At 45.7% G+C, this 27,438-nt stretch overlaps 1 protein-coding gene across 3 annotated transcripts; it reads left to right on the forward strand.

The window, feature by feature from the left end:
• Positions 1 to 1,213: 1,213 nt before the first annotated feature.
• On the forward strand, positions 1,214 to 27,247 carry THAP4 (THAP domain containing 4). 3 transcript variants are annotated; one of them, XM_078769569.1, is made up of 7 exons: positions 1,214 to 1,351; positions 9,662 to 9,847; positions 10,846 to 11,002; positions 13,684 to 13,793; positions 20,821 to 20,924; positions 21,072 to 21,178; positions 26,218 to 27,247. In XM_078769569.1, the coding sequence occupies exons 2-7, from the start codon at positions 9,739 to 9,741 to the stop codon at positions 26,231 to 26,233; spliced, it is 603 nt and encodes a 200-aa protein (XP_078625695.1). In that variant the 5' UTR covers positions 1,214 to 1,351; positions 9,662 to 9,738; the 3' UTR covers positions 26,234 to 27,247. The 3 variants fall into 3 exon arrangements, with proteins under 3 accessions (XP_078625695.1, XP_078625697.1, XP_078625696.1); XM_078769570.1 differs by lacking the exon at positions 1,214 to 1,351 and adding an exon at positions 8,656 to 8,916; XM_078769571.1 differs by lacking the exon at positions 9,662 to 9,847.
• The last annotated feature ends 191 nt before the right edge of the window (positions 27,248 to 27,438 follow it).

The following is a 27,438-nucleotide window of genomic DNA, read 5'->3' on the forward strand; positions in this document are numbered from 1 at the left end:
TCCCCCTCCCTCTCTCCCCCCTCCCCCCCTCCCCCTCCCTCTCTCCCCCCTCCCCCTCCCCCCTCCCTCTCTCACCCCCTCCCCCTCCCTCTCTCCCCCCTCCCCCTCCCTCTCTCCCCCCTCCCCCTCCCCCCCTCCCCTCCCTCTCTCCCCCCTCCCCTCCCCCTCCCCCCCCTCCCCCTCCCCCTCCCTCTCTCCCCCCCTCCCCCTCCCCCTCCCTCTCTCCCCCCTCCCCCTCCCCCTCCCTCTCTCCCCCCTCCCCTCTCCCCCCTCCCCCTCTCCCCCTCCCCCTCCCTCTCTCCCCCCTCCCCCTCCCTCTCTCCCCCCTCCCCCTCCCTCTCTCCCCCCTCCCCCTCCCTCCCCCTCCCTCTCTCCCCCTCCCCTCTCTCCCTCCCCCTCTCTCCCTCCCCCTCCCCTCTCTCCCTCCCCTCCCCTCTCTCCCTCCCCTCTCTCCCTCCCCCTCCCCTCTCTCCTCCCCCTCCCCTCTCTCCCTCCCCTCCCTCTCTCCCTCCCCCTCCCCTCTCTCCCTCCCCCTCCCCTCTCTCCCTCCCCTCCCCTCTCTCCCTCCCCCTCCCCTCTCTCCCTCTCTCCCTCCCCTCTCTCCTCTCTCTCCCTCCCCCTCCCTCTCTCCCTCTCTCCCCCCTCTCCCTCCCCCTCCCCTCTCTCCCTCTCTCCCCCCTCTCCCTCTCTCCCATCCCTCCGCTCCACCTCTCTCCCTCCAACTCTCTCCCTCCAACCCTCTCCCTCTCCTCTCTCCCTCCCTCCTCCTCTCTCCCACACCTCTCCCACCTCATAACGATCTTTAGCATCCTTACTAATATTTCTCAGGTAATTGAACGACATTTGGATTGACTAGAGAATAAAAATAACGAACAGTATCACATAAGCAATGGTGTTCAAATCGTCGTTGGGGAGTCGTTCTCATCGCGATAAAATGGCGGCGGCCGTTGCTACGGGAAGTAACCCAAAGTTACGTCCACCGAAATCATACGTGTTGCGTGCATGTTATAATATTCGAATCGCCGGTCACGAGGGTTATGTTTTTGAGATAAAATTGACAGGAACTCATCTATTACCTGTGGTGCTGGATCCCTAAGCTAAATCTACGTGTGTGTGAAAAGTTTTGAGGCTTTCGAAACTGGGTCGACAATGTCTGCACGTTGTAATCGTGCAAGACGTGACGTGATGACATGCATTTAAATCGCCGTGACGTAATGACGTGATGAATTTTAATGCTGTGGTACTGCACAGTGTTTTGTTGCACTTCCTGGTTACGTTTTGCTGAAATATTTTGATGCTGACGGTCCTGTATTCGGGCCGAGAAAAGAAAGTTATACGGAGAAAATGGAAGGTGATTTAATAATAATTTAAAAATTGATTCTTTAAAGTTACTGCACTCTGCAGTTGTGCCTGTGGGATCTGATTGACATGTGGATGTTTACGATATGACTTTGTTAATATAATATAAAGGTCGTTTCGGATCTGTACAAGCCCAAGGCTGGTCGTGTACAGCTTCACCTTAGGCTTATTGTGTGGTATTGAGGAACCCATTGGCGTTTGTTAAAAATGAATTAATTAATAAAAACATCTTTAACGCAAAAGTCGTACGGAGGATATTGTGATACTTCGGGAATGTGGCGGCGGCTGTTGCTTTGACAGAACAGCATCTTCTGTTGCTCTCGCATATTCCTGTTCTAGTATATCATTATCAATGTTGTGTTCACTTGTGTGAAGTACAGGTTAGGAGCTGACCGTTCAAAAATTTGGGTCGTTTTGTGATTTAAACGTTTATAACTCGGCTGTGGTTTCCTCATTCGCTCATTCTTTCCATCCATTTGCTACTATGTTGTGTCTTTCGGAGAATGAGTCTTGAGGCCTTTTCGCACGATCAAAAATCTCCATGTTGGACACGGGTCCGACAGGCATAGGCGGAGTTTGACTTCTGTATTTGGGGGGGGGGGGGCAAGGTGGTAATATTAAAAATGAGTCGTTAGGTCTGACTTCCATTGCCCTCCCCCTGGCTACCCCCCACCCCCTAAACTCAGCCGATGCCGACAGGACATTTTGGACAGACCTTTTCAGACGACATTTCAACACGGTGTCGACCCCTGTAGAATGCTCGACCCGTGTCAAAATCAGCCCTGCTCGGGAGAGATGGGTTGAGCTCTCGACCTGTGTCAAAATCAGCCCTGCTCGGGAGAGGTGGGTTGAGCTCTCGACCTGTGTCAAAATCAGCCCTGCTTGGGAGGGATGGGTTGAGCTCTCGACCGGTGTCAAAATCAGCCCTGCTTGGGAGGGATGGGTTGAGCTCTCGACCGGTGTCAAAATCAGCCCTTCTCGGGAGAGGTGGGTTGAGCTCTCGGCCTGTGTCAGAATCAGCCCTGCTTGGGAGAGGTGGGTTGAGCTCTTGGCCTGTGTCAAAATCAGCCCTGCTTGGGAGAGGTGGGTTGAGCTCTTGGCCTGTGTCAAAATCAGCCCTGCTTGGGAGGGATGGGTTGAGCTCTCGACCGGTGTCAAAATCAGCCCTTCTCGGGAGAGGTGGGTTGAGCTCTCGGCCTGTGTCAGAATCAGCCCTGCTTGGGAGGGATGGGTTGAGCTCTCGACCGGTGTCAAAATCAGCCCTGCTTGGGAGAGGTGGGTTGAGCTCTTGGCCTGTGTCAAAATCAGCCCTGCTTGGGAGGGATGGGTTGAGCTCTCGGCCTGTGTCAAAATCAGCCCTGCTTGGGAGGGATGGGTTGAGCTCTCGACCGGTGTCAAAATCAGCCCTTCTCGGGAGAGGTGGGTTGAGCTCTCGGCCTGTGTCAGAATCAGCCCTGCTTGGGAGAGGTGGGTTGAGCTCTTGGCCTGTGTCAAAATCAGCCCTGCTTGGGAGAGGTGGGTTGAGCTCTTGGCCTGTGTCAAAATCAGCCCTGCTTGGGAGAGGTGGGTTGAGCTCTCGACCTGTGTCAAAATCAGCCCTGCTTGGGAGAGGTGGATTGAGCTCTTGACCCATGTCAAAATCAGCCCTTCTCGGGAGAGGTGGGTTGAGCTCTTGACCCATGTCAAAATCAGCCCTGCTCGGGAGAGGTGGGTTGAGCTCTCGACGCATGTCAAAATCAGCCCTGCTCGGGAGGTGGATTGAGCTCTTGACCCGTCAAAATCAGCCCTGCTTGGGAGAGGTGGGTTGAGCTCTCGAACCATGCCAAAATCAGCCCTGCTTGGGAGAGGTGGGTTGAGCTCTCGACCCGTGTCAAAATCAGCCCTGCTCGGGAGGTGTGTTGAGCCTCCACCTGTGTCAAAATCAGCCAACTTGGGAGGTGTGTTGAGTGCTCTCGGCCGGTGTAGAGAATTCCGACCCATGTCAAAAGTGTTAGCGTGAACACTTCATGAGGTGCGTTGTATCAGTGTAGCTAGGTCGGTGGATCAGCACTAATCGCTAGCATCGGAGCTACCTATGATCCACGACGTTTCAACGTGTGCAAATTATGAGCCATCTTCTATTCTTAAACTAACCCACTCATCGTTTATGACAATTCACTTCAAAAAATGGTCTCGAAAGTGGAAAAAAGACCTGCTTGGAGCAATGAGGAAGTTATGGCTCTTTTGTCCTTTTTTTTTTGTGTACAAGATCGAGGCTCATGTAAGAGCCAACATTAATCACATAAATAACAAACTGACACAAATATATGATCAAGGGTGCGGGAGACAAGATGGGGAGAGAGAGGGAAGCACACAAGTACAGCAGTAGGGAACGGGGACGTCAGGAGATCTGTGGGAGGGAGAGGGCTTGGGGGGAGGCGTGGGAAGGGGATGGGGGGTTGGAGAGGTATAAAACACATGGACATTTCTAGGACTTCCAGGAAAGAAGTTGGTATTTCAAAAAGTGGATCTTCGGTGAATTAACGGGGGTAGAAGAGATCAAGGTTTTGGATGGAGGAAGATAAGAGATGGTGGTGAACAGCTGTTTTAAAGAAAGAACCTGGAAAGACCTGGATGAAGGAGTGGGATTGAAGAAAGTGAGGGAGTTTGTTCCAGAGGCGGGAGAAAAGAGGAATGAAAGAGTGAAGGTGAGCAATTTGAATTTGGGCCAATGAATGTCCAATTCAATCAAATATCCAATTTGGTCCAATGCTTCAATTCAAAATCAACCTCACGGCAAGGTCACGTCTTTTCGAAGCTGCTCCATGCGCTCACGCTCTCGAAGCTAAGTGATCTATCACAATCGTGTTTTTGTCGAGACTGTATCTATCTTTCGGTGTGTGTACCTATAGCGTATCTTTTGGAAAATTTTCGGTGCTAATTTTTCGTACATGTATGCACAATCGTCGGTTAATGGTATCGAGTATTCTGCGGCCTAGTACTCGTAGGCTTAGACTACCGTACCGTCTCCGACCTTGTGGTTTTTGTTTTTCTCTCAGCGATTCGTCGAATGCGCTGAAATTATTTTCGTTCTCTGTTTCGTACCAGTCGTTCACCCCGTACCTCCTTGTTTAATATCTGTACTCACAAAAAAAAACAAAAAAAAAAACCCCAAAAAAGTATTTCCTTCCCAGGTCTTATTCGTTTATTTGTTGTTCTTTTTGTTCGTTCGTTCTTCGTTCGCGATCACGCGGTTAGAAATGTATAATCTCTCCCCTGAACAACTATTTTCTCTCATATATTATAACACCCTTTTCTTCTTTTCCTACAAAAGGATGCTTTCGTCTTGCTCACCAAATCTATTCATTCCAAAAAATATATATAATACCATCTCTTACAGTTCCTCCTTTCTACATTCCCTAAACTATCCAGAACTCCACCCCTCCTCCAGTGTCCTCAAACGTATTTTTGACTCGAAGGTCTCAAACTCATTTTGCAAAAAATGTTCGTTTCCCATGAATCGTACACTTTTCAAAATCCAATCTCACCCCTCCCCTCCAAATCCTCCCCATCACCCATCCCTTTCAAATCTCCCCCCTTGCCCCTTCCCTCCCCTCCCTCCTAAACTCCCCCCACACCCCTCCCCTCCGAGACTCTCCCTCGCTCCTCCCCTCCTAGACTCCCCTCTCACCCCTCCTCCTCAAAGCATCCTCCCTGCTTCTTCCCCCTTCCAACTTTCACCTTCATCTCCCCAAACCTTCTGCCTCGCTCTTCCCCCTCCTCAAATAACACCTCACTGTGCCTCACCCAATCTCCATCAAACCTTTTGTCCGCCCCATTCTTCCCTTTCTCCAAGCTATTCTGAAATCTCTGAAATCTCTGACACACCTTCAACAGCTCTCCCTACCTCTTCCTCCTCTTCCACATCTTACCCTACCCCTCCCCCCCCCCTGTTCTGGACCCGATGCTCCCCCTTCCTCTTCATTAATGGTATGGACCTCAAACATCCCGGGCCTTCGCTCAAACTTGACTGACCTCTCCATACAGGTTGCTTCTGACAAACCAGATGTGATCTGCTTAACAGAAACTTTCCTCCTTCATGATGTCTCTGATGCCTTGGTATCTCTCCCAGGTTACTCCCTCCTCCGGTATGATAGACCTGAGCCTCGTCCTGGAGGTGGGGTTGCTATCTTTATAAAAAACTCTCTTCCTCACTCGCCCTCCATTGCCCTCTCTCCACCTCACCCCCAGGAATACCTTTGGCTACGGCTTCCCCTTCGCTCCCACCTTTTGTTCATATGTGTGTTGTACCGTCCACCAAACAGCGATGACTCCATCTACATCTAACTGTCTGATAATATGGACCAACTTCTATCTACCCATCCCAACTCTCTCTTCCTCATATGTGGTGATTTCAATTGTCACCATGCCAGTTGGCTGGGTGTGGGTACCTCTCTCACCAGCCATGGCTCTTCAGCAAAGGACTTCTGCGACTCACTGGGACTGACACAATCTGTCAAATTCCCGACCCGGATCTCAGTCAACGGAGCATCTTCTCTTCTGGATTTGATTATGACAAACTTCCCTGAAAATGTCTGCTGCTCTTCTTCTGCTCCAATCGGCTCATCTGATCATGTGCTTGTCAAAGTGGACATCTCTCTGACCATTCTCAGAGAGCCTCCTCAGCGTCGACGAGTCTGGCATTTCACTCAGGCCAACTGGCACGGTCTTCAAGCAGCCATCAATCATCTGGACTGGTCTCCCATCTCTACCGCCTCTGACATCAACTCATCCTGGGAATTCTTTCAAAGTAAATTGCTCTCTCTCATGCACAGATTTATATCATCTCGTCTTCAGTTGTCATACCCTTCCTCCCGTACATGGTACACGGAATCTTGTGGTGAGGCTGTTGCCCTGAAACAACTTGCTTTCGTCTCCTGGAAAGCAAATCCAACGGAAGGAAATCTCATTTCCTTTCACAAAGCCCGGAACAAGTGTGTGTCCACCCTCAGGAGAGCCAGGAAACAATATCTCACCATCCTCAAGACCGAACTCTCTTATCTGTCTCCCTCTTCCAAATCCTGGTGGCGTCTGGTCAAATCTGTTTCTGGTGTTTGTTCCCCCTCCATCCCCTCCCTCACCTCAAACGGCTTAACGGCTGACTCCGCACGTGAAAAAGCTGAATGCCTCAACTCTGTGTTTGCCTCTAAATCTTGTGTCCCAAACCCATCCCTCCCTGTACCCACCGTACCCAGTCGTACCCAGCTGCTCCTGGACTCTGTGTCCTTTCCTCCTGACAAGGTGGAAAAGTTTCTGTCAACCCTCGACTCTGATTCTGCAACTGGTCCTGACGGCATCAGCCCACGGGTCCTAAAATCATGTTCTTCTGCTCTTTCACTCCCTCTTTCTGTTCTCTTCACCCTCTCTTTTGCTCAAGGTCATCTGCCATCTGCTTGGAAATCAGCCAACATCACCGGTTTGCACAAAAAAGGTGCAAAAACAGATCCCAGCAACTACAGACCAATCAGCCTTCTCCCAATTATCAGCAAAGTCATGGAATCCATCATTGCTTCAGATATTAAATCTTTCCTCTTCTCCAATGGCTTGATCTCTGATCATCAATTTGGTTTCAGACCTGGTCACTCGACTCTGGACATGCTGCTTCTGCTTTCTCAACAATGGATGGAGGTCCTCAACGCCAAACCGGAAATTAGAGCTGTCTCCCTTGACATTTCACGTGCCTTCGATACGGTCTGGCACCCTGCTCTGCTCACCAAACTCTCCTCCTTTGGTATCCATGGAAATCTCCACGCATGGCTGGCGGACTTCCTCTCTGGTCGTAGTCAACGTGTGGCCCTGAATGGGTTTCTCTCATCTCCTCTTCCTGTTCAGGCTGGAGTTCCCCAAGGTAGTGTTCTGGGCCCTGTGCTTTTTCTGGTCTTCATCAATGATCTCTCTCACTCTCTTGAAAATCCTCTCTATCTCTTTGCTGACGACTCTACTCTCTGTCGCTCCATTCCTCATCCCTCAGATCGGCAGTCTGCAGCCTCCTCACTCTCTGCAGACCTGGACAAAATCACAGACTGGTCAAACAAGTGGAACATGTCTTTCAATCCTGACAAATCTCACACTCTTACAATGTCTCTCCGAAAGGACCGACTGGACAACCCTCCCATCTACTTTCTCAACAATCCTGTCCAAGAAGTTCTGTCGCTCAAGCTTTTGGGTCTCACTATCTGCCATGATCTTTCTTGGGAAAACCACATTTCCAAGCTGGCCTCCAACGCCAGTCGCCGACTGGGCATCCTCCGTCGTGCGAAGTCCTTCCTTGGCACACCTGAGCTCCTCACCACATACAAGGCTTTCATCCGCAGCTCAATGGAATACTGTTCCCCCCTCTGGGCTGGTGCTCCTGCCTCACACCTTGCTCGGCTTCACGCTGTTGAGGCCAAAGCTTTCAGAATCATTGGAATCTCCTGCGATGTAGTCAACACCGAGGGCCTTTCACTCACTCACCGCAGGCAGGTTGGTGGTCTTTCTGTCTTCTACCGACTCCTCTCCGGCCTTGCTCCCCCAGCTCTCTCTGTGCTCTGTCCCCCCAATATTCCTTCAGGTCGCACAAGATCTGCCTGCAACCCTCTTATGGTTAAACTGCCAAAGTCTAGGCTCTCTGCTCACCTTCACTCTTTCAATTCCCCTTTTCTCCCGCCTCTGGAACAAACTCCCCCACTCCCTTCAATCCCACTCCTCCCTCCAGGTCTTTAAAACAGCTGTTCACCACCATCTCTTATCTTCCCCCATCGAAAACCTTGATCTTTTCTACCCCCGGTAATTCACCCCAGAGTCCTTGCAGTGTTCATATGTTTTATTCCTCTCCCACCTCCCCCCAAGTCCTCCCGATGTCCCTGCTCTCAAATGTTGTGTTTGTGTCCTTCCCCCTCTTCCCCCTCTCTTTTGTGTCCTTCCCCCTCTCTCCCCATCTTGTCTGCCGCTCCCCTTGTTTTTTGTGTTTTGTGTGTCGGTTTGTCTTTTTGTGTGATTAATGTTAGCTCTTTCACGAGCCTCGATCTTGTATACAAAAAAAACCAAAAAAAAACAAAAAAAACAAAAAAACTGAATGAGACCACCCGAAACAGTAAAGTGTTTGTAAAGATCAGTCATGTGCTGAAATTGTCTGGTATTGAGAAGACAGCTGGACAATGCTGGGACAAATTAAAAAATCTCCGTCGTGAGTATAAAAAGGCAAAGGACTACAATGTGAGTCAAACAGGTGTGGGGAGGGGCCGGGGGAGGGGGGGGGGGGGCAAGAGCAAAACATTCTCGTATTTTGACATACTCGATGAGGTTTTGGGAAGTAGACCCACCATCGATCCAGGAAAGCTGCTATGCACCACAGCAGCTGCAGCAACACCTACTGTGTCTGAGGTCGATTATGAGGACAGAGTCTGCACCAGCATTGCTGAAAATGAGATTGACAGCATGGATGATCGGCCTGCCAGTGACAAACGGCCAAGATTTGGAGAATTCTGATGACTTCCTACTGAACAATTCAAGTCTACCATTCCTGATGCCGTACAGGTAATGCAGGTATACTTTCTTTTTTTGGCAATAAAATGTGATTGGGGTTCAATCAAACCACAACCCACGGCAAGACATTCAAAATGCACTAAAAACCGACAACCGTAGTGGAAAAAGCTAAAATTGTTTATCATATAGTCAACAGCACATTTTCAATGGTTACATTTTGTTGAAAAAATAGATTTTTGTGCATGCATGTATACTTGTGCATGCATGTATACTTGTGCATGCATGTTTAAATTGTAATCATGAGCTGCAGAACTAGGTGTCATGGGTGTGAATAATTTTGACTTGTTTCCTAAAATGCTAGTTCTTTTTTTTTTTTTTTTTCACCCTCCCCCTATTCGAACTTTGGGGAGGACAGTCAAAGTTTGGGATCAAAGATGCACAAAAATTTTTGACATTGAAATTTTGCAATGCAATTTTCTGATTGGAAATTTCTCCCCAATCGGTGTGAATTCGACTGTTGTGTTAATGCCTCTGAGGAAAGGGGATGTTGGATAGTCAACCACGAAAGATGCAACTTGCAGTAGTGCTGCTAAAATCAAAAAAAAAAAAAAGACCGAATAATTCACCAAGGCAACAGACAAATGAGCGAGTTTCAAAATATGAACATAAAATGAATTTTTCTTAACTATTTTCAGGAGAATCCAGGAAGAAAGAGTAACAGTCCTCGTATGAAGCAGAAGAAGCTCGAGCATAGCAAGGTAGAAGAAGCTGTGAGTAACGTTTTCCTTTCCTTCAGCAAGCAACAAGAGGCAACTAATAAATTGCTGATGGAGTGGGAGGAGAAATGTGTTGAGAAAGACCGGGACAGAGAAGATGCATGTCGACCTGAAGACTGGGAACATGACCTCTGGCTGTTTGGAATGTTCGGTCAGATGGTGGCTCAACTTGGACGTGGGAAACAACATCAACAGCAGTCTGAACAGTATGCATCTCAGAGCAGTGTTGGTGTGTCTATTCATTTCTGAACAAGAGGGCACCAGTTTTATGAAGTTGTGTGATTATCATAGACTGCATGTAGCCTCAGTGTTTATGTTTAGGGGGGTGTTCACAATTTTAGCACTTGTGCGAATACTCAAAACATGCATTTTTTTTTCAAGACACTACTCCAATAGTGTAACTAGTCAAATTTTCAGTGGGGGGCACTCAGGGCAGATTATGTTATGTTTAATTATTTTGTTCAATTTTCGCCAAAATACGGGGGTTTTTTTGGTTGCGTTCTATGCAAACTCTTTTCTTCCGTAAAATGCTCAAATACATGTACGTTACAAAATATAGAGAAACTTCACTGGGCACATCCATGTCGGAAATAAAGGTCAGTTGCTTTGGCACAATGCAGCGACCTGTGTTGTGTTTGCCGAATATGTGGGTCGAAAGTTACACATGTAGCGCAAAATCTGGTTTCGCCTATCGCAAGTGTGAGCACGATGCGTTGTTGACCCGTATTGAAACTGACATGGATTGGACCCGTGTAGATTTAGACACGGATTGAAAGTTGATAGTGTGAATAGGCCTTATTATTGGTGGTTTATCGGGTTTCTGTCACCTAGTTTTTCAGTCATATCAGCCTCTTCGCGATTGCATTAGTGATTAAGAATAACGTTTTTATTATTATTCTGGAATGCATGGCTTTCGATCCTATTTCATGCATTCTGACTTTAAAGGGAAATCGTCACTGACAAAGGAAAATGTGGCACCTCTTGGTGCAAGTCACTGCACTGCTTTTTAGGGTTTAATGTATTAATCTGCACCCTTGCATTCAGTTTGTCATTGAGTGAAAGGAACGACAATTATATGATTCCAACGCTCATCTTTGAATGACATTGTAAGCTCTATGGTGTGTGCCTAATTCTCATTCACCATTTGCAAATAGAGGGTAACGGAAGAACAAAATGAAAGTCTTTATTGCCACCTGTTCCCTAGCTCGTCCATTGCATCCGGATGTTGCCCATCTTGAATGGCTGCTTGGCCACTGGGAATCGAAGACCCCAGGTCAAGGAACCTACCCCACCATCAGGCCTTTCCAATACCATGAGCAGGCCAACTTCACACATTGCGGGCAACCTCTACTGGATTATGCGTAGGTCATCTAAGCAACCGGTGCATTGCACTGCATCCTGGACATGTTTATAATCGCAGAAATTTGGGAGACAGGGTTTAGCCCGACCCCTGCACAGTGGGAGATGGGGTTTTGCAGCCGTGTGTATGTGTGTTTGTGTCCAGGCTGTAACTTTTTAATACATTTGAGCTTTGTCATCAAATTTTCAACAAAGCTTTATTATGAGAATATGGAGAAGACAAATATTGATTATTTTGTCAAAAGGTCAAAAGTCAGCATCACCTAGAATCGTCAATTTTCATCCAATTGCCCTGAAGTTTTTAATAATTTGTGTAGTGGGTCACTGAATCGGTTCACTAATCAATCAAACGTTAGAAGCCGATTGGGCATTTTTTTTAGATCAAAAGGTCAAGGGTCAAGGTTGCACAAAATCATCAATTTTTATCCAATTGACCTGAAATTTTAAGAATTTGCTTGTTGGGTCCCATAATTGGTTCACCAATCAAAAGCTAGAAGCTGATTATTTTTGTTTCTTTAAGAACAAAAGGTCAAGGTTGCATTAAATCATCAATTTTCATCCAATTTACTTTAAATTGAGCAGGGTTTGCATAAAGAGTCACTGAATCCTATTGCTTTTGAGATCAAAAGGTCAAGTTGCCTAAAATCGTCAATGTTTTGTATTTTAAAGCTGTTTTCATCATGTTTAGCATGCGGAAGAGTCTGAATACAAAGCGGACGCAGATGGGCTTTGCACTTTCAGATGCTTTCTAGTTCACATTAGGTTACATTACATGTCTATGTTGGAAGGGTAGGACAAATTTCCTTGTGGTACTGACGTGATTAACGAGTGTCTAATCTTGCATGAGTCCAACATATTGAGGAAAAGTAATCTTGCTTTCAAATCTGAATCACTTTTGCAATTGTGATGCACCATTTCATTTTTGTTTTCTTTTTTTTTTGAGATCACAATTATACAAGCAAAAAGCCCGAGGTACCCCTCTGATATCTGAAGCTGCAGTATAATCAACTCTGGTCCTGCAATGCTGCCATGATTTCTACAATCCTCAACCCTACCAACTACCACCATCCCCACACACGACTACTTCTCTCACAAAGCCTCTTCCCCTCCTCTCACTCAGTTGTCATTTCTGTCCCGAACAGCCCTAGTTATAATATACTCTACTGGTGTCCAGCACCCAAAATTATTTGCAACATCACGTGATATCACAGAATACCAAAAGGTCGTCCTCCATTTTGTAAAATAAATGAAAATAATTACAGTGCAATTTTTTCATCAATTATTACTTAAACTTTGAAGAATTATTTGACAATACAAGTAACTCGTTTTAACCACTATTAGTCTTATAATGGGTTTACACGCCAATTCAACAAAGATTTTTTTCTTCCTTGCATACAATACACGCAATACAACATTTGGTGCAAATATCTTGAATTGTAGACACTGTGCTTTGATTTGCATACAATACACGCAGTTTTCTTCATCGCATATTTGCATGCAATACACGCAGTTTTCTTCATCGCATATTTGCATACAATACACGCAGTTTTCTGCATCGCATACATTACACGCAATACAACATTTGGTGTAAATATCTTGAATTGTAGACACTATGCTTTGATTTGCATACAATGCATGCAGTTTTCTTCCTTGCATATTTGCATACAATACACGCAGTTTTCTTCATCACATACATTACACGCAATACAACATTTGGTGCAAATATCTTGAATTGTAGACACTGTGCCTTGATTTGCATACAATACACACAATTGTCTTCCTTGCATATTTGCATACAATACACGCAGTTTTCTTCATCACATATTTGCATACAATGCACGCAGTTTTCTGCAATACAACATTTGGTGCAAATATCTTGAATTGTAGACACTGTGCTTTGGTTTGCATACAATACATGCAGTTTTCTTCATCGCATATTTGCATACAATACACGCAGTTTTCTTCATCGCATATTTGCATACAATACACGCAGTTTTCTTCATCGCATACATTACACGCAATACAACATTTGGTGCAAATATCTTGAATTGTAGACACTGCTTTGATTTGCATACAATACACACAATTGTCTTCCTTTTGGACATTGTGATGTGTCACAATTGTCTTCCTTTTGGCGTCAGGAAGGGCATCCGGCCATAAAAACATTGCCTCAAACAGGGAACCATGATTGTCATGGGGCCCGCAAGGCTAACCCCCGCTCTAGCGGGGAAAATGGCCTTAAAACGATCATTCATTCATTCATTCACACACAATTGTCTTCTTTGCATATTTGCATACAATACACGCAGTTTTCTTCATCGCAAACATTACACACAATACAACATTTGGTGCAAACATCTTGAATTGTACACACTGTGCTTTGATTTGCATACCATACACGCAGTTTTCTTCATTGCATATTTGCATACAATACACGCAGTTTTCTTCATCGCATATATTGCACGCAATACAACATTTGGTGCATATATCTTGAATTGTAGACACTGCTTTTATTTGCATACCATACACGCAGTTTTCTTCATTGCATATTTCCATACAATACACGGTTTTCTTCCTCGCATATTTGCATACAATACACGGTTTTCTTCCTCGCATACATTACACGCAATACAACATTTGGTGCAAATATCTTGAATTGTACACACTGTGCTTTGATTTGCAGGTTCTATGCGTTCCATGGGGACACAGGGCGGCCTCTACATCGAGAAGTTGGATTTTTGCGACCGAAAGCTGGCACCACACAAATTGCCTTGATTAGTGCACAGAACACAGGTGCTGAAAGAAGGAACGACTTTTTTGATATGACGGTCATGAGACCTCAACCATATCATGCAAGAGTTGTGTTATGCCCCGTGATCCCGTCATTAAACTTCACCGATAGTTTGGGTTAACTGATTAGCCTTGGAAGATTAAATTGGTGGTAATACTGATGGATTCCAGCGTGTTTGAAAACAGGATGTCATGAAATTAACGTTGGCATTGACAATAACTATCCTTGTTCAAATGACCCTGTTAGCAGATGCGTTATCGTGCATAAAGATGATTCCTGGACCATGTTTTAAAAAATTTATTATTAGGTTTACTCCATGAAATGGAGAGTAACCTATTATTACTGCTATAGTTTTTCTTATTATTCTTCCGCCCTATTTTGCACCTCCGAAAATTTCATAATTAATGTTCTCAGCAACCGCTGGTCAGATTGACAGGAAATTTTCATCAAATGATCGTCTCTGCTCGTATAATTTTTTAATGCTAATTATGACGTCATAGGTCACGTGGTATGGGCACCATCTTGTAAAACACATTCAACTTTGCCCCTCTGTATCTCCGAAACCGCTCAATGGAAAAATTTGAGGAATGGCTCATTCTAAAGAACTCTTCAATGGGAACAAAAGACATGTGTATCGAGTATATTAAAAATGCTAACGTTAAGAGGTTAGAATTCGTCAAACAAAAAATTTTCTCTCCCGAAAATGGGATTTTTTCCCCAGATGCTTAGTTAAAAAAAACTCAGAATGCAAAATATTTCGAAGTCATACGTCACATGGTTCGGCCGCCATCTTGTTTTTCGTGAAAAACCACAAAAACGCATTTTTCTCCGGAACGGCGGAACGGATGACGTTGACATTGACACCCATGACGAACAAAAAAGCCTCAGAGCTCGATGTCATCCGACACATGGTTTCAGAGTTGTGACGTTTTTAAGCTCAAACTAGAAATGGTATCACCTCCATAATTTGTGAAGATATCGAGTGGAAACGTTACACAAATGTTCCGCATGGGGGGATGTTTCAATGTTACTTGAGACGTTTTGATAAGTCACATGGTTTGGCCGCAATAAATAATGGAAGGTAAATTTTTAAAAGCTTGTAAATCTTGAACCACTGCATTGATCGACTTGAATTTTTAATGCAATGTATCTCTCATCAAGCGGAAGAAGTGTGCATAATTTCAAGATGATTGGATGTACGGTCTCGAAGCTATAAGTCTTTATTGTTGAAAGAAGAAGAAACGCACTATTTTGTCCTTCCAGGACGTGATCACGATAACGCGATCTCCCGCGGTCATTTGAACCTCAAATAAAATTCCAATTGCAGATTTGTCAATAGATGAGGTATATTAACAAACGAATGAAACAGATTTGGTCAAATTCAGACTTTTTTTAAACTTGATTGCATTCGACACAAATTTATGAGCAACTAAAGAAGAAGAAACCTCGTTTGGCTTCTCAGATAAAATAAATAATTCTGTCTCTGCAATTTCAGGTGAATTTTCTTTTTAAAATCGCTTTTTTTTGCAATCAGTGCATGGATTGACATATCCATGCATGTGTGGATGTGTGTGTGGGTGTGGGGGGTTGGGTGTGTGTGTGTGTGTGTGTGTGTGTGTGTGTGTGTGTGTGTGTGTGTGTGTGTGTGTGTGTGTGTGTGTGTGTGTGTGTGTGTGTGTGTGTGTTTGGGGGGGGGGTGGATATGTGTGTGTGTGGGGGGGGGGGGGTGGATATATGTGTGTGTGTGGGGGGGGGGTGGATATATGTGTGTGGGGGGGGGGGGAGGTGGATATATGTGTGTGTGGGGGGGGGGGGTGGATATGTGTGTGTGTGGGGGGGGGGGGTAGGGGGGGTGGATATGTGTGTGTGTGGGGAGGGGTTGGGGTGTGCATGTGGAGGAGGGGGGGTTGGATGTGTGTGTGTGTGTGTGTGTGTGTGTGTGTGTGTGTGTGTGTGTTAGGGGTGGGGGGGGGGGGGGGAGGATGTGTGTGGGTGTTTGGTGGGGGGGAGGGTGTGTATGTGGGGGGTGGGGGGGCTGTGGATGTGTGTGGGTGTGTGTGGGGGGGGTGGATATGTGTGTATGTGGGGGGGAGGGGGGTTGGGGTGTGCGTGTGGGGGGGGGGAGGGGGAATGTGTGTGTGTGGATGTGCATGTGTGTGGATGTCTGTGTGTGTGTGTGTGTGTGTGTGTGGGGGGGGGGGGTGGATATGTGTGTGTGGGGGGGGGGGGGGTGGATATGTGTGTGTGTGGGGGGGGGGTTGGGGTGTGCATATGGAGGGGGGGTGGATGTGTGGGTGTGTGGGTGTGTGTGTGTGTGTGTGTGTGTGTGTGGAGGGGTGTGCGTGTGGGGGGAGGGGTGTGGGGGTGTTTGTGTGTGTGGGGGGTGGGGGGGTGGATATGTGTGTATGTGGAGGGGGGGGGTTGGGGTGTGCGTGTGGAGGGGGGGGGGTGGATATGTGTGTATGTGGAGGGGGGGTTGGGGTGTGCGTGTGGAGGAGGGGGGGTTGGATGTGTGTGTGTGTGCACGTGTGTGTGTGTGGAGGGATGTGTGTGTGTGGATGGGTGTGCATGTGGGGGGAGGGGTAATGTGTGTGTGTGTGTGGGGGGGGGGTGGATATATGTGTGTGTGTGGGGGGGGGCAGATGTGTGTGTGTGGGGGGGGAGGGGTGTGGGGGTGTTTGTGTGTGGGTGTGGGGGGGGTGGATATGTGTGTATGTGGGGGTGGGGGGGGGGGGAGTTGGGGTGTGTGTGTGAAGGAGGGGGGGTTGGATGTGTGTGTGTGTGTGTGAAGGGGGGGATGTGTGTGTGGGGGGGGGGGGGGGGTGGATATGTGTGTGTGTGGGGAGGGGTTGGGGTGTGCATGTGGAGGAGGGGGGGTTGTGTGTGTGTGTATTGGGGGTGGGGGGTGGGGGGTGGGGGGATGTGTGTGGATGTGTGTGGGGGGGGTGGGGGGGTTGGGGTGTGCGTGTGGAGGAGGGAGGGTTGGGTGTGTGTGTGTGTGTGTGTGTGTGTGTGTGTGTGTGTGTGTGTGTGTGTGTGTGTGTGTGTGTGTGTGTGTGTGTGTGTGTGTGTGTATCGGGGTTGTATCCAAGGGGGTTGTGTCAAAGCATGTCCAATGAAAGTGGGTTTGTATCAAAAGTGGGGTTGTATCAAAAGTGGGTGCGAGTAAACTGGTCATCACTGCCAGCAGTTTTAAAGTGGCAGTTCTAGTTATTATTATTTTTTTGTGTGTAAGAGTTAGCACATTAAAAAACATTAGCACATAAAACATTAAAAAAACATAAGCTGACAAATAAAACAATAAAGGGAGGGGCAGACAAGATGGGGAGAGAGAGGTAAGCACACAAGCACAACAGTAGAGAACAGGGACATCGGGAGATCTGTGGAAGGGAGAGGACTGAGTTGAGGGAGAGGGGGTGGGGGGGAAGGGGTACACGGTATAAAACAAATTGCATGAGAGAGAGCAACAAATTGACTACTCGGAATTTCAGGAATGAAGTCGGAGATTGAAAGACGTGGATTTGGGGTGTATTAACAGGGGTTGAAAAGATCAAGGTTTTGGATGGGGGAAGATAAGAGATGGTGGTGAACAGCTGTTTTAAAAAACCTGGACGGAGGAGTGGGGATTGAAGAGAGTGAGGGAGTTTGTTCCAGAGGCGGGAAAAAGAGGAATAAAAGAGTGAAGGTGAGCAGAGAGTCTTGATTTTGGCAGTTTCACCAGAAGAGGGTTGCTGGCAGTTCTTGTGCGTCCTGCAGGAATATTTGGGGGACACAGCACAGACAGAGCTGGGGGTGCAAGGCCAGAGAGGAGTCGGCAGAAGACAGAAAGACCACCAACCTGCCTGCAGTTGAGAGAGTGAAAGGCCCTCGGAGTTAGCTTCATCATGGGAGATTCCAAAGATCCTGAAAGCTTTGGTTTATGCAGCATGAAGCAGAGCTAGGTGTGAGGCAGGATCACCAGCCCAGAGAGGAGAACAGTATTTCATTGCGCTGCGGATGAAAGCCTTGTATGTGGTGAGGAGCTCAGAGGTGCCCAGGAAGGACGTCACACGACGGAGGATGCCCAGTCGGCGACTGGCTTTGGAGGCCAGATTGGAAATGTGGTTTTCCCATGAAAGATCATGGCTGATGGTGAGGCCCAAAAGCTTGAGTGACAGAACTTCTTTAAGAGGATTGTTGAGAAAGTAGATGGGAGGGTTTTCCAGATGTTATTTTTGGAGAGACATAGTGAGATTTGTCAGGATTGAAAGACATGTTCCACTTGTTTGACCAGTTTGTGATTTTGTCCAGGTCTGCAGAGAGTGAAGAGGCTTCTGCCTGCCAATCTGAAGGTTGAGATATGTAGCGGCAGAGATTGGAGCCATCAGATAGATGACTATATCTGATGACTCAGATATCAGATAAAAGAGACAGAGAGGATTTTCCAGAGAGTCGGAAAGATCATTCATGACTACCAAAAAAAGCACAGGGCACAGAACACTGCCTTGAGGAACGCCAGCCAGAACGGGAAGCGGAGCTGAGAGAATTCCATTCAGGGCCACACGTTGACTGCGACCGGAGAGGAAGTATGCAAGCTATGCCTGGAGATTTCCATGGATACCATAGGAGGAGAGTTTTGTGAGCAGGGTGGGGTGCCAGACCTTATCGAAGGCAGGAGATATGTCAAGGGAGACGGCTCTGATTTCCTGTTTGGCATTGAGGACCTCCATCCATTGTTGAGACAGCAGAAGCAGCATGTCCAGAGTAGAATGACCTGGTCTGAATCCAAATTGATGATCCGAGATCAAGCCATTGGAGAAGAGGAAGGATTTAATATCGGAAGCGATGATGTTGTTGAAGGGTAGGCAAAAAATGCTGATGTCATATCTCATCAATGTATCGATCTGCCTTAGATTGCCATGGATGCGGATCAAGTTGGTGCAAAAGATTTCCGAAATACCACACCATGTCATGACACTTCAACGTGCAATATTTGCGGCTTCCTTGATACAGAGTGGAGCATGTCGTTCAGTGAGTCTTCTGTATATCTGTGCACGGCCATCGTGCTTTACAAGGAGAAACATTGATTAATCATTGGAAATAACACTTGCCCATTGCCTCTGTGTCCTTCGGACATGCTGATTTGACCCCTACAAGCGTGCTTGTATGTGCAGCAGTGCACGCACTGGACGCTGAATAGGATGACGAGCACGGATCCCTGCATCACAGAGACTCCTCAAGACGGTGTGTTACACTTATCCTGCGAGGTCCAGGGAGTATGTTTGCAGTACTATGCGCAGTTTGAAATCGATTGCGTAGATTGGTCATGCTAAAGTATCGGTCCTGAGTGGAAGTCATTATCCTGAAAAGTCCACTCTTGGTGTGTCTCTTGTTGATCTAGTGGATGATAATGTCTTCTGAAGTCATAAACAGTTCCTCTCCTCATGATAAAGATCCTTGCAACATAGATAATGGAACGTCCTGCTTGAGGGTGTGCAATTATTTAATTACTTTCTTTTTTGACAGATGTGGCATTGTAATGGATTGTTACCCCACGCATGTGAAGCTAAAAGTGGAGTTAAGCAATTGGTTAATGTCCGTCCATCTGCCTGTCTGCTTTATCAGTTCATGGTCGAGGAACAACTTATTTAAATCACATGTTATATTTTGAACATGAATTGGAAGACAAGTTTCTCATTTTACCGGACTTTGGCTTTGAATTCGCCCAGATAGCACATGCGCCGAGAGGAGTGAGATAATACTTTCACTCTGCCTGCCTGGCAGTCAAAAAATATTTGAAAATCATTCCAAACAGGAAACATACTGTTTTTAAGGACATTATAAAGGACACAAACAACAAGCACAAATAACTAATGTTTGGATGATGTAATAGACACTTGGTAAGATGGTGATAAGCTGGAATTAATTTATTTATATGACTTTTACAATCTTTTATTTAAATTGAATTATATATTTGAAGACTGTAGTACACAAATCACATGTCATAATACTTCCAAGAACCTCCAGTTTTGCAATACTGTACTTCAATTTAAATAAAGGTTCAATGGGGTGGTGAGATGAATGTATATGGCTGCCTTATGGCTTTTCTGGTGGGCCCAACACAGTAGGCCTGTAGGCCTCTGCTGATTACTGCCCGGTTTTGTTGCGCCAGATTTCCATTGGCTTTGTTTGGGTCGAGTGTTATTCACGATGAGGGACCCCGAAATATCTAATCATATGTCGAATTATAGTAAGGTTTAATCAAGCCCGTCAGAACACAGGGTATGATAGAACGCATGGTACCTCAGAACACATGGTAATCAAGCATTACGTTACATAATGAAGTGTTGCGTTACGCAAATCACTCAAAAAATAGCATTACGTAATTTTTAAACAGCCCTATATTGGGGTTAAGCAATCCCTGACCATGTGATGAATCACCTAGCTTGTTCTGATATAACCACGCGGAGGGTGACATGGATAAGAGGTGTTGAGTTAATCTTTTAATATCGCAATTAAATGTTTGTTTCCCAATCGAGCTGTTCATCTTTTTTGTTGCAGGTTGTGACCTCAGTATGGCCATTGTTGTTTTTAAAAAATTATCATCAAAATTATGTTATTAAAATTAAAGTAACATTGTGGAATATCATGTTATATGAACTCTAGTTAAATGATGTAATCAGTGAGTTTTTTTTTTTTTAGTTAATCCACGTGCACACGATCCACCGTCTCAGAAAGACTTTCAAATTTGCTGAGAATACCTCTAGTCACCTCCTAAAACCTATGGGTGCATGAGTTACATATGCTGAACGATTGCATGAGGCAATTTTGTTACGTACATAAAAACTTGCGATCGAGTGTTCTGCACATCCCTCGTGCCAAAAAAGGTACTTGGAATGAACGCTGGAGCAGCACTTCAACAATCATTTAAATTCTATGCATTCAATTTTTTTTTTATAGTGGAGAGTATAGTTATATGGGAATTGTTTTGGAGTTGTGTTAAATTAAGAGTATGAAGGGCAGTTTTTGATGTAACTTTTCATGCAACAGGCCTTTCGGTCGTGGAAGAGGGTGAAGTTAGCGGTAAAACGATTACGCTTACCTCGCATTCCATCAGCCGCATCACATTTGGAAAGGAGCCCAGGGTTGTGAAGGTGATTAAACGTATGCAGTGCATGAAAATCACAATCCTGCTTTCACAATTTTGAGTTCTTATTTAAATCTCCTGTTGGTTGCTGTACATACTCACTGACTTGTACATCCCAACATATCTCATGTGGTGTTTGCTTTTCTCTTCACAGACCAAACGGATTTTAAGCCTTGATCAAGAGGGAAAGCTAAGGCAAAACTTTTCAATGGAAACCAGTAACCAGGAAATGCAACCCCATCTTGAAATAACTTACTGCAGGTAGTCCCAGACATTGAGCAGATTAACTGAGAAATGGGATATGGTACTCTGATTATATTCCTTTTTTTCTATTAAGTTCCTTTGGAATGTTAATGTGTGTATGTAAAATGATAACATAAACAAAATAGTCAGGTTCACTATGTTTTTTCGTTCAAAATTTTGGTAGATTAGCAAAACTATACATTTTTGGAATATTCAGAGCATGAGGAATCCAAAAATTAATGTTGGCATTTGCGTAGACACCTTTACGAAAATGACACCCAGGACAGTGATGAAGATCTGTAAAAGCATATTCCTGAACGGTATAGACCTCGTAGATCCTGTGTATAGGACTTATAGTTCAATCTGATACTACCTATAACTTCCTATAACAACCTATAACTTCAAAGGACTTGCAATATCATGTATTATGTAATACAGTTATATCACAAATATAAAGACAATGGTTTTCAATTACCTTTGTTTGTTGCTTTTCTATAATCCTGAGCACTATTTTGAGGCCTTTATTGGATTCCTTGACCCAGAAAACATAGGATTAGCATATTTAATTAAGTCTCTAGGTTGACTAGAAGCCGAGATCGCGCAAAATATGTATTTTATGGTGGCCATTTTCAAAATCCAAAATGGCGGCCATGCAGGTGTCTGTGCAAATGCCAACATCGATTTTCAGATTCTCCATGCTCTGAAGATTCCAAAAATGTATAGCTTTGCTAATCCCCAAATTTTGAAAGAAATTATATTTGTTAACATAGTGAACCGGACTATCTTCATCACTGTCCTGAGTGTCATTTTCGCAAAGGTGTCTACGCAAATGTAAACATTAATTTTTGGATTCCTCATGCTCTGAATATTCCAAAAATGTATAGTTTTGCTTATCTACCAAAATTTTGAACGAAATTATATTTGTTAACATAGTGAACCTGACTAAAAGGACATGTTCTATATGTATCGACTTGCAGTATTCATTGGTGCATATGCAACAATGGCACATTAAATATGATCTTGTGCACTACCACTTAACAAGGAAAGCAGAAATGGCACTGAGGTCTGTTCTGGGATCCGAGTGCTGTAGATGTCTGCCCCATTCATAAAGAAATGAAAGATTGGGTGTTTTTTTTTATAGCCAAAGGAGGACCAGCTTATTAGATAATTCCAATAATAAGTGAATGTAGTTGTTATTGTCATGATATTTTTCATCTTGGTATAACTTGCTGTTTTAATGTTTTCTAGCTGGTTGTTATTTAACTTCTGACTGGTTCTACTATTACCACCACTACCGACACTGATTCTGCTGCACCCACTACCATAAACACTACCACTGACCCATCTGACACTACCCCAGATCTGTCCCTACATCACGGTCCATCTCTACCTCAGGGCCCGTGTATACATCCACAGGGTCCGCATCCACCGCCACAGGTCTCCGTCTCCGCCGCCACAGGTCTCCGTCTCCGCTGCCACAGGTCTCCGTCTCCGCCGCCACAGGTCTCCGTCTCCGCCGCCACAGGTCTTCGTCTCCGCCGCCACAGGTCTCCGTCTCCGCCGCCACAGGTCACCGTCTCCGCCGCCACAGGTCACCGTCTCCGCCGCCACAGGTCACCGTCTCCGCCGCCACAGGTCACCGTCTCCGCCGCCACAGGTCACCGTCTCCGCCGCCACAGGCCTCCGTCTCCGCCGCCACAGGCCTCCGTCTCCGCCGCCACAGGTCTCCGTCTCCGCCGCCACAGGTCTCCGTCTCCGCCGCCACAGGTCTCCGTCTCCGCCGCCACAGGTCTCCGTCTCCGCCGCCACAGGTCTCCGTCTCCGCCGCCACAGGTCTCCGTCTCCGCCGCCACAGGTCTCCGTCTCCGCCGCCACAGGTCTCCGTCTCCGCCGCCACAGGTCTCCGTCTCCGCCGCCACAGGTCTCCGTCTCCGCCGCCACAGGTCTCCGTCTCCGCCGCCACAGGTCTCCGTCTCCGCCGCCACAGGTCTCCGTCTCCGCCGCCACAGGTCTCCGTCTCTACCACCACAGGGTCAATCTCCAACTTCTCTGGGTTGGTCTCTGTTACCACTACTTCCGGCTTCATCATTACCCGCAATGCCACAATGTGCTGCACCAGACCTCTCTACTTAACCCTATCTCTTTCACTCCCCCTTCCACTATTGTTAACCCTACCATACACTCTGAGCCTACTTCTCTGAGGTCAACCTCTATGACTATGAATGCTGACCCTACTGTTGCTAACCCCAACTCTTTGTTTGTCCCATGAGTGGATATCAGGACCAACTGGCGGATCATGGCTAGTCCTCCACATAGGTGCACCTCTCCAACTCGATGTCGCACAATATCCCAGTGGTTTCCATGTGGTGGTATTGAACCTGCAACAAACTGCACTTGCCCTTGAGAACAGGTTCGGCCTGAGGATCAGACCACCCCAAAATGTGCTTAAGGTTGGCCTAACCTGCTGCCAGGTCAGGCTGGGCTGCCGTGATCTCATGTACTAGTTCTGCCCTCCTGACCTTAATTTTATTGCCCAACTCAAGTGTGATTTTGCTTTTAGTTCACCCTTGAGCTCGGTCTGATTCAAATCTATTTTGGACTGTCCTGATTTTAGTTCAGCCAGGCTCAGGTCCGTTTTAACCTGGACTGCTGTTACATCAGCATGATGCTGTGAGGAGGTCCACCAGATGCACCAATGGATACTGTGAGCAGAGTTCATTATTTTACCTATACTTTTTTTTTTCTTTACAGAAGTGAGACTCATGGAAGAACAATGTATAACTGATAGTGGGACAAATGTCAAGGCAAGTAACGAATAGAAAAAGAGGAGAGGGAGAGGGGAGGAATACTCTAACAAGTAGAATGGTAAAGTTTGCAAAGGTTAATGGGGGTAATGATCATCGGCCAAAATTGAGGTTAACAGTAGATGGTGCCTGCTTGAAGCTCTGGAGGGAAGAATGAAAGCTACAGTGCTCTCATTTTGCAACTGTGAGGGTATTGATTGTTGCAATCACATGAAATTTCCCTGACACACACACAAAAAAAAATTCCCTTTTTGAGGCCATTTTCCCTGCTAGAGCGGGGGTTAGCCTTGCGGGCCCCATGACAATCATCATGGTTCCTTCCCTTTTTGAGGCAATGTTTTTATGGCCAGATGCCCTTCCGGATGCCAACCCTTTAGTCGCCTCTTGTGTTTTTGGTTCAAAAAACACACAACCTCTTGTGTTTTTGGTACGAGACGCAGGGATACGGTGTACCTATTCTAAACCGGTGCACACACCGGCACATTCATCCCAGCAAGCTGGTACTCAATTTGCCGACCTCGGAAGGATGACAGGCTGAGTCAACCCCCCTTGGCGTTAATTCAACGATTGACTGGGATTCAAACTCGGGATCCTAGGATCCCAAACCGGCACCCTAACCGAGATTTCCCAAACACAGTACTGCAAACATGCCGAATGCAGGTCCCTGAACAAAGTAACGACACCACATGTAAATTTTTTCAAACATGCTTCAGTGCTTATACAGTAAATTATGGACAGGTTATATCTCGGAAATGTGAAAAATATAAGGTAGCTGAACTACATATTCAGCTACAACTACATGTTCATATTGTCACGTCTGAAGCTCCCATTAAGACAGAAACCTAAGCACCAAGACCTTTAGTCTCGGGAGATTTCCCAAATGTTGTTATTATTGCACTGCGTTCAATGAATTATAACTTCACCGTTCCCCAAGGATCGTTCAATTGGGCCAAAATTGACAGCAAACAAACACAAAAAACAGACTTTCAGATGGCTCAAACACGTTTTCTTACCTTTTAAAGGAATTATTTTGTAAAGTAAACAGAGAAGAGGGTAATAAATAAGATGCTATAAACAAAAACTGAATGAATAAAGTGAGTCATAAAGGTAAATGGGAATATGCAAGCTTATGTACAATGATTGGAAATAAAGCAATTCCTAACCCACCAAAGGCACCACAGATCACAACAAGACACTAAAGCAGGTAAGACTTCCCTTTTTCTCTGATGTGCTGGGTGGGTGCTGGACCCAAAGCCTCTCACTTTGGAAATCGGGTGCGAGAAGAGAGCCAGTGACAAGCAGCTCCCAAGATGAAGTAAAACCAAACAGAGCATGATGAAGATCAGTCACAAAGAAGCACAGCGCCGATCAGCCTCCACCAGGCCTCGTGGACCCCTTTGGTCTTTTTAGATTGAGGCCTCCTGCTCTGCCCTCCGTCTTCTTCCTTCTTGCCCACTAAAAACATAAGGTGATACAAAAACTCCACAGAGAACCACTATACAACTCCTGATAAAACTCCTCTGTGAACACTTGCTCTCATGTGATCCTTTCATACAAGGCTTCCTGGTCTCATTCTGTCTGTCTCTCCCTCTCCCTCTCCCTGTCCCTCTCCCTCTCTTTATATCTCTCTCACGCATGAGACCCTTCCTCGTCCTTATCTCCAGGTCTGTCTTGTCCTCCAAGTAAGGTCTCTCACATTCCTCTGTTTCCTCCTGGGTGGAGTTCTCCTCTGGCCATCCCACCCACGGGGCTGCACCAATAAAAGTAAATGCACATTGGCACTTCTAGCTCCACAGCACACTGCGCCACCATGGCTGACACACTGGCCAAACAGATCGTGATGGCCTTTCACACATATGTTACACGTGTGCCTCATGGGAAATTCTCACGTAGCCCCACCTACAAACATCACGTGTTTACGCCAACAAAATTAATGTCTAACCTGTCTACAAATTGCACATGCTGCCTCCTCAGGGTCACGTGCAACAAACGACAGGTCTCCTCTGCTACATGGCAATCTAACCTGCTTGAAACACACAACACATACTACATTTGCCACAGTCTAGCGATGAGTCCCCACACCCCCCTTTCCATGTAGCAATATGGTAACCGCATCCCAATATTTTGCTTTGAAGTATTTTTTTTAATTTCAGCTCAGTTACACCATACATACCTTTGCTCATTGGTTCATTCGGACAACGACCAATATAATTTAGTTACATTCTGACCATTTTCTCCCATTCTTTTCTACAGGAAGATGCAGCGATGAACATCATTTCCAGCTAATGTCAAGGCAACACTAAATATTTGCTCTTGCTACCCTCGCTAGAGGAGAGGGTATTACATTTGAGTCCGTTTGTTTGTCTGTTTGTTTGTTTGTCTGTCTGTTTGTCAGTACAGAATAAATATGATTTTTCTCTACAACCATTGGTCAGGTTGACAGGAAATTTTCACCAAAGTTGCACCTCCTCATGTATAATTTTTTAAAATGATATTTATGATGTCATAGGTCTTGTGGTACGGGCACCATCTTGGAAAAACCAAAAAAATGCACCTCTATATCTCCGTAAGCGCAGCGTAGAAAAAATTGAGCCATTGCTCAATGTAATGAACTCTCCATGGGGAATAACATATCTTAATGATGTTGTCATAGGTTCCTCCATTATGACCTCATAATTCGACAAGTACAAAACTTCATCCGATCAAGATGAAATTTCTTGAGCGTCATCTATGGATAAATTGGTGGAGAAAAAAAAATGATGTCATCGATCACGTGGTTCGTTTGCCATATTTGTTTCAACACAAATGCCTTAAAAACCACTAAAAACACGTCCTGCGCGGGTCTGCAATCTCTGATTGCTCTTTCTTCTTTTCATTTTAATGAACATTTATTTGGTCAAAAATAAACTTGAGAGTTTGCTTCTGTATCCATCTCATCCACCCTGTACGTCCTTCTACACCTCATTCTTCCCCACATCCCTTATTTGTCCACGTCAACCTCTGTTTTGTTCCTCAGCCTTGTTGTTGGTGTGCTCCCCTTCCCCCTTCCCCTTTCATTCTGCTGTTCCTTTTGTTTTGTTTTGTTATGTCCTGATAAAGTATGTTTTATGTTCTAGCATCTAGCTCCACCCTGTGCCTCAACTTTGCATACAAAAAAAAAATACAAATGTTCAGCATTGTACTTTGGAACATTACCTTGGGATGTTTAGTACAAAATAAATGTGTGTACTTAGCATTGGACTTTGGGATATTTAGCACAAAATAAAATATGAATGTATTAAAACCATGTCTGTTCATTTTTTTTTTATACCTAAAGCTTTCTTTATTTTTGCCTACAGCTTATAGTATGGAGGTCACACAAGATCAATAAATTATATCTCTCTCACACACACACACACACACACACACACACACACACACACACACACACACACACACACACAATAGCTAACCCCCAGTTGCCAAGAGATGCAC

The sequence above is a fragment of the Myxine glutinosa genome, unplaced genomic scaffold (genome assembly GCF_964187855.1).
Source record: "Myxine glutinosa unplaced genomic scaffold, kmMyxGlut1.1 SCAFFOLD_3155, whole genome shotgun sequence".
NCBI lineage: Eukaryota > Metazoa > Chordata > Myxini > Myxiniformes > Myxinidae > Myxine > Myxine glutinosa.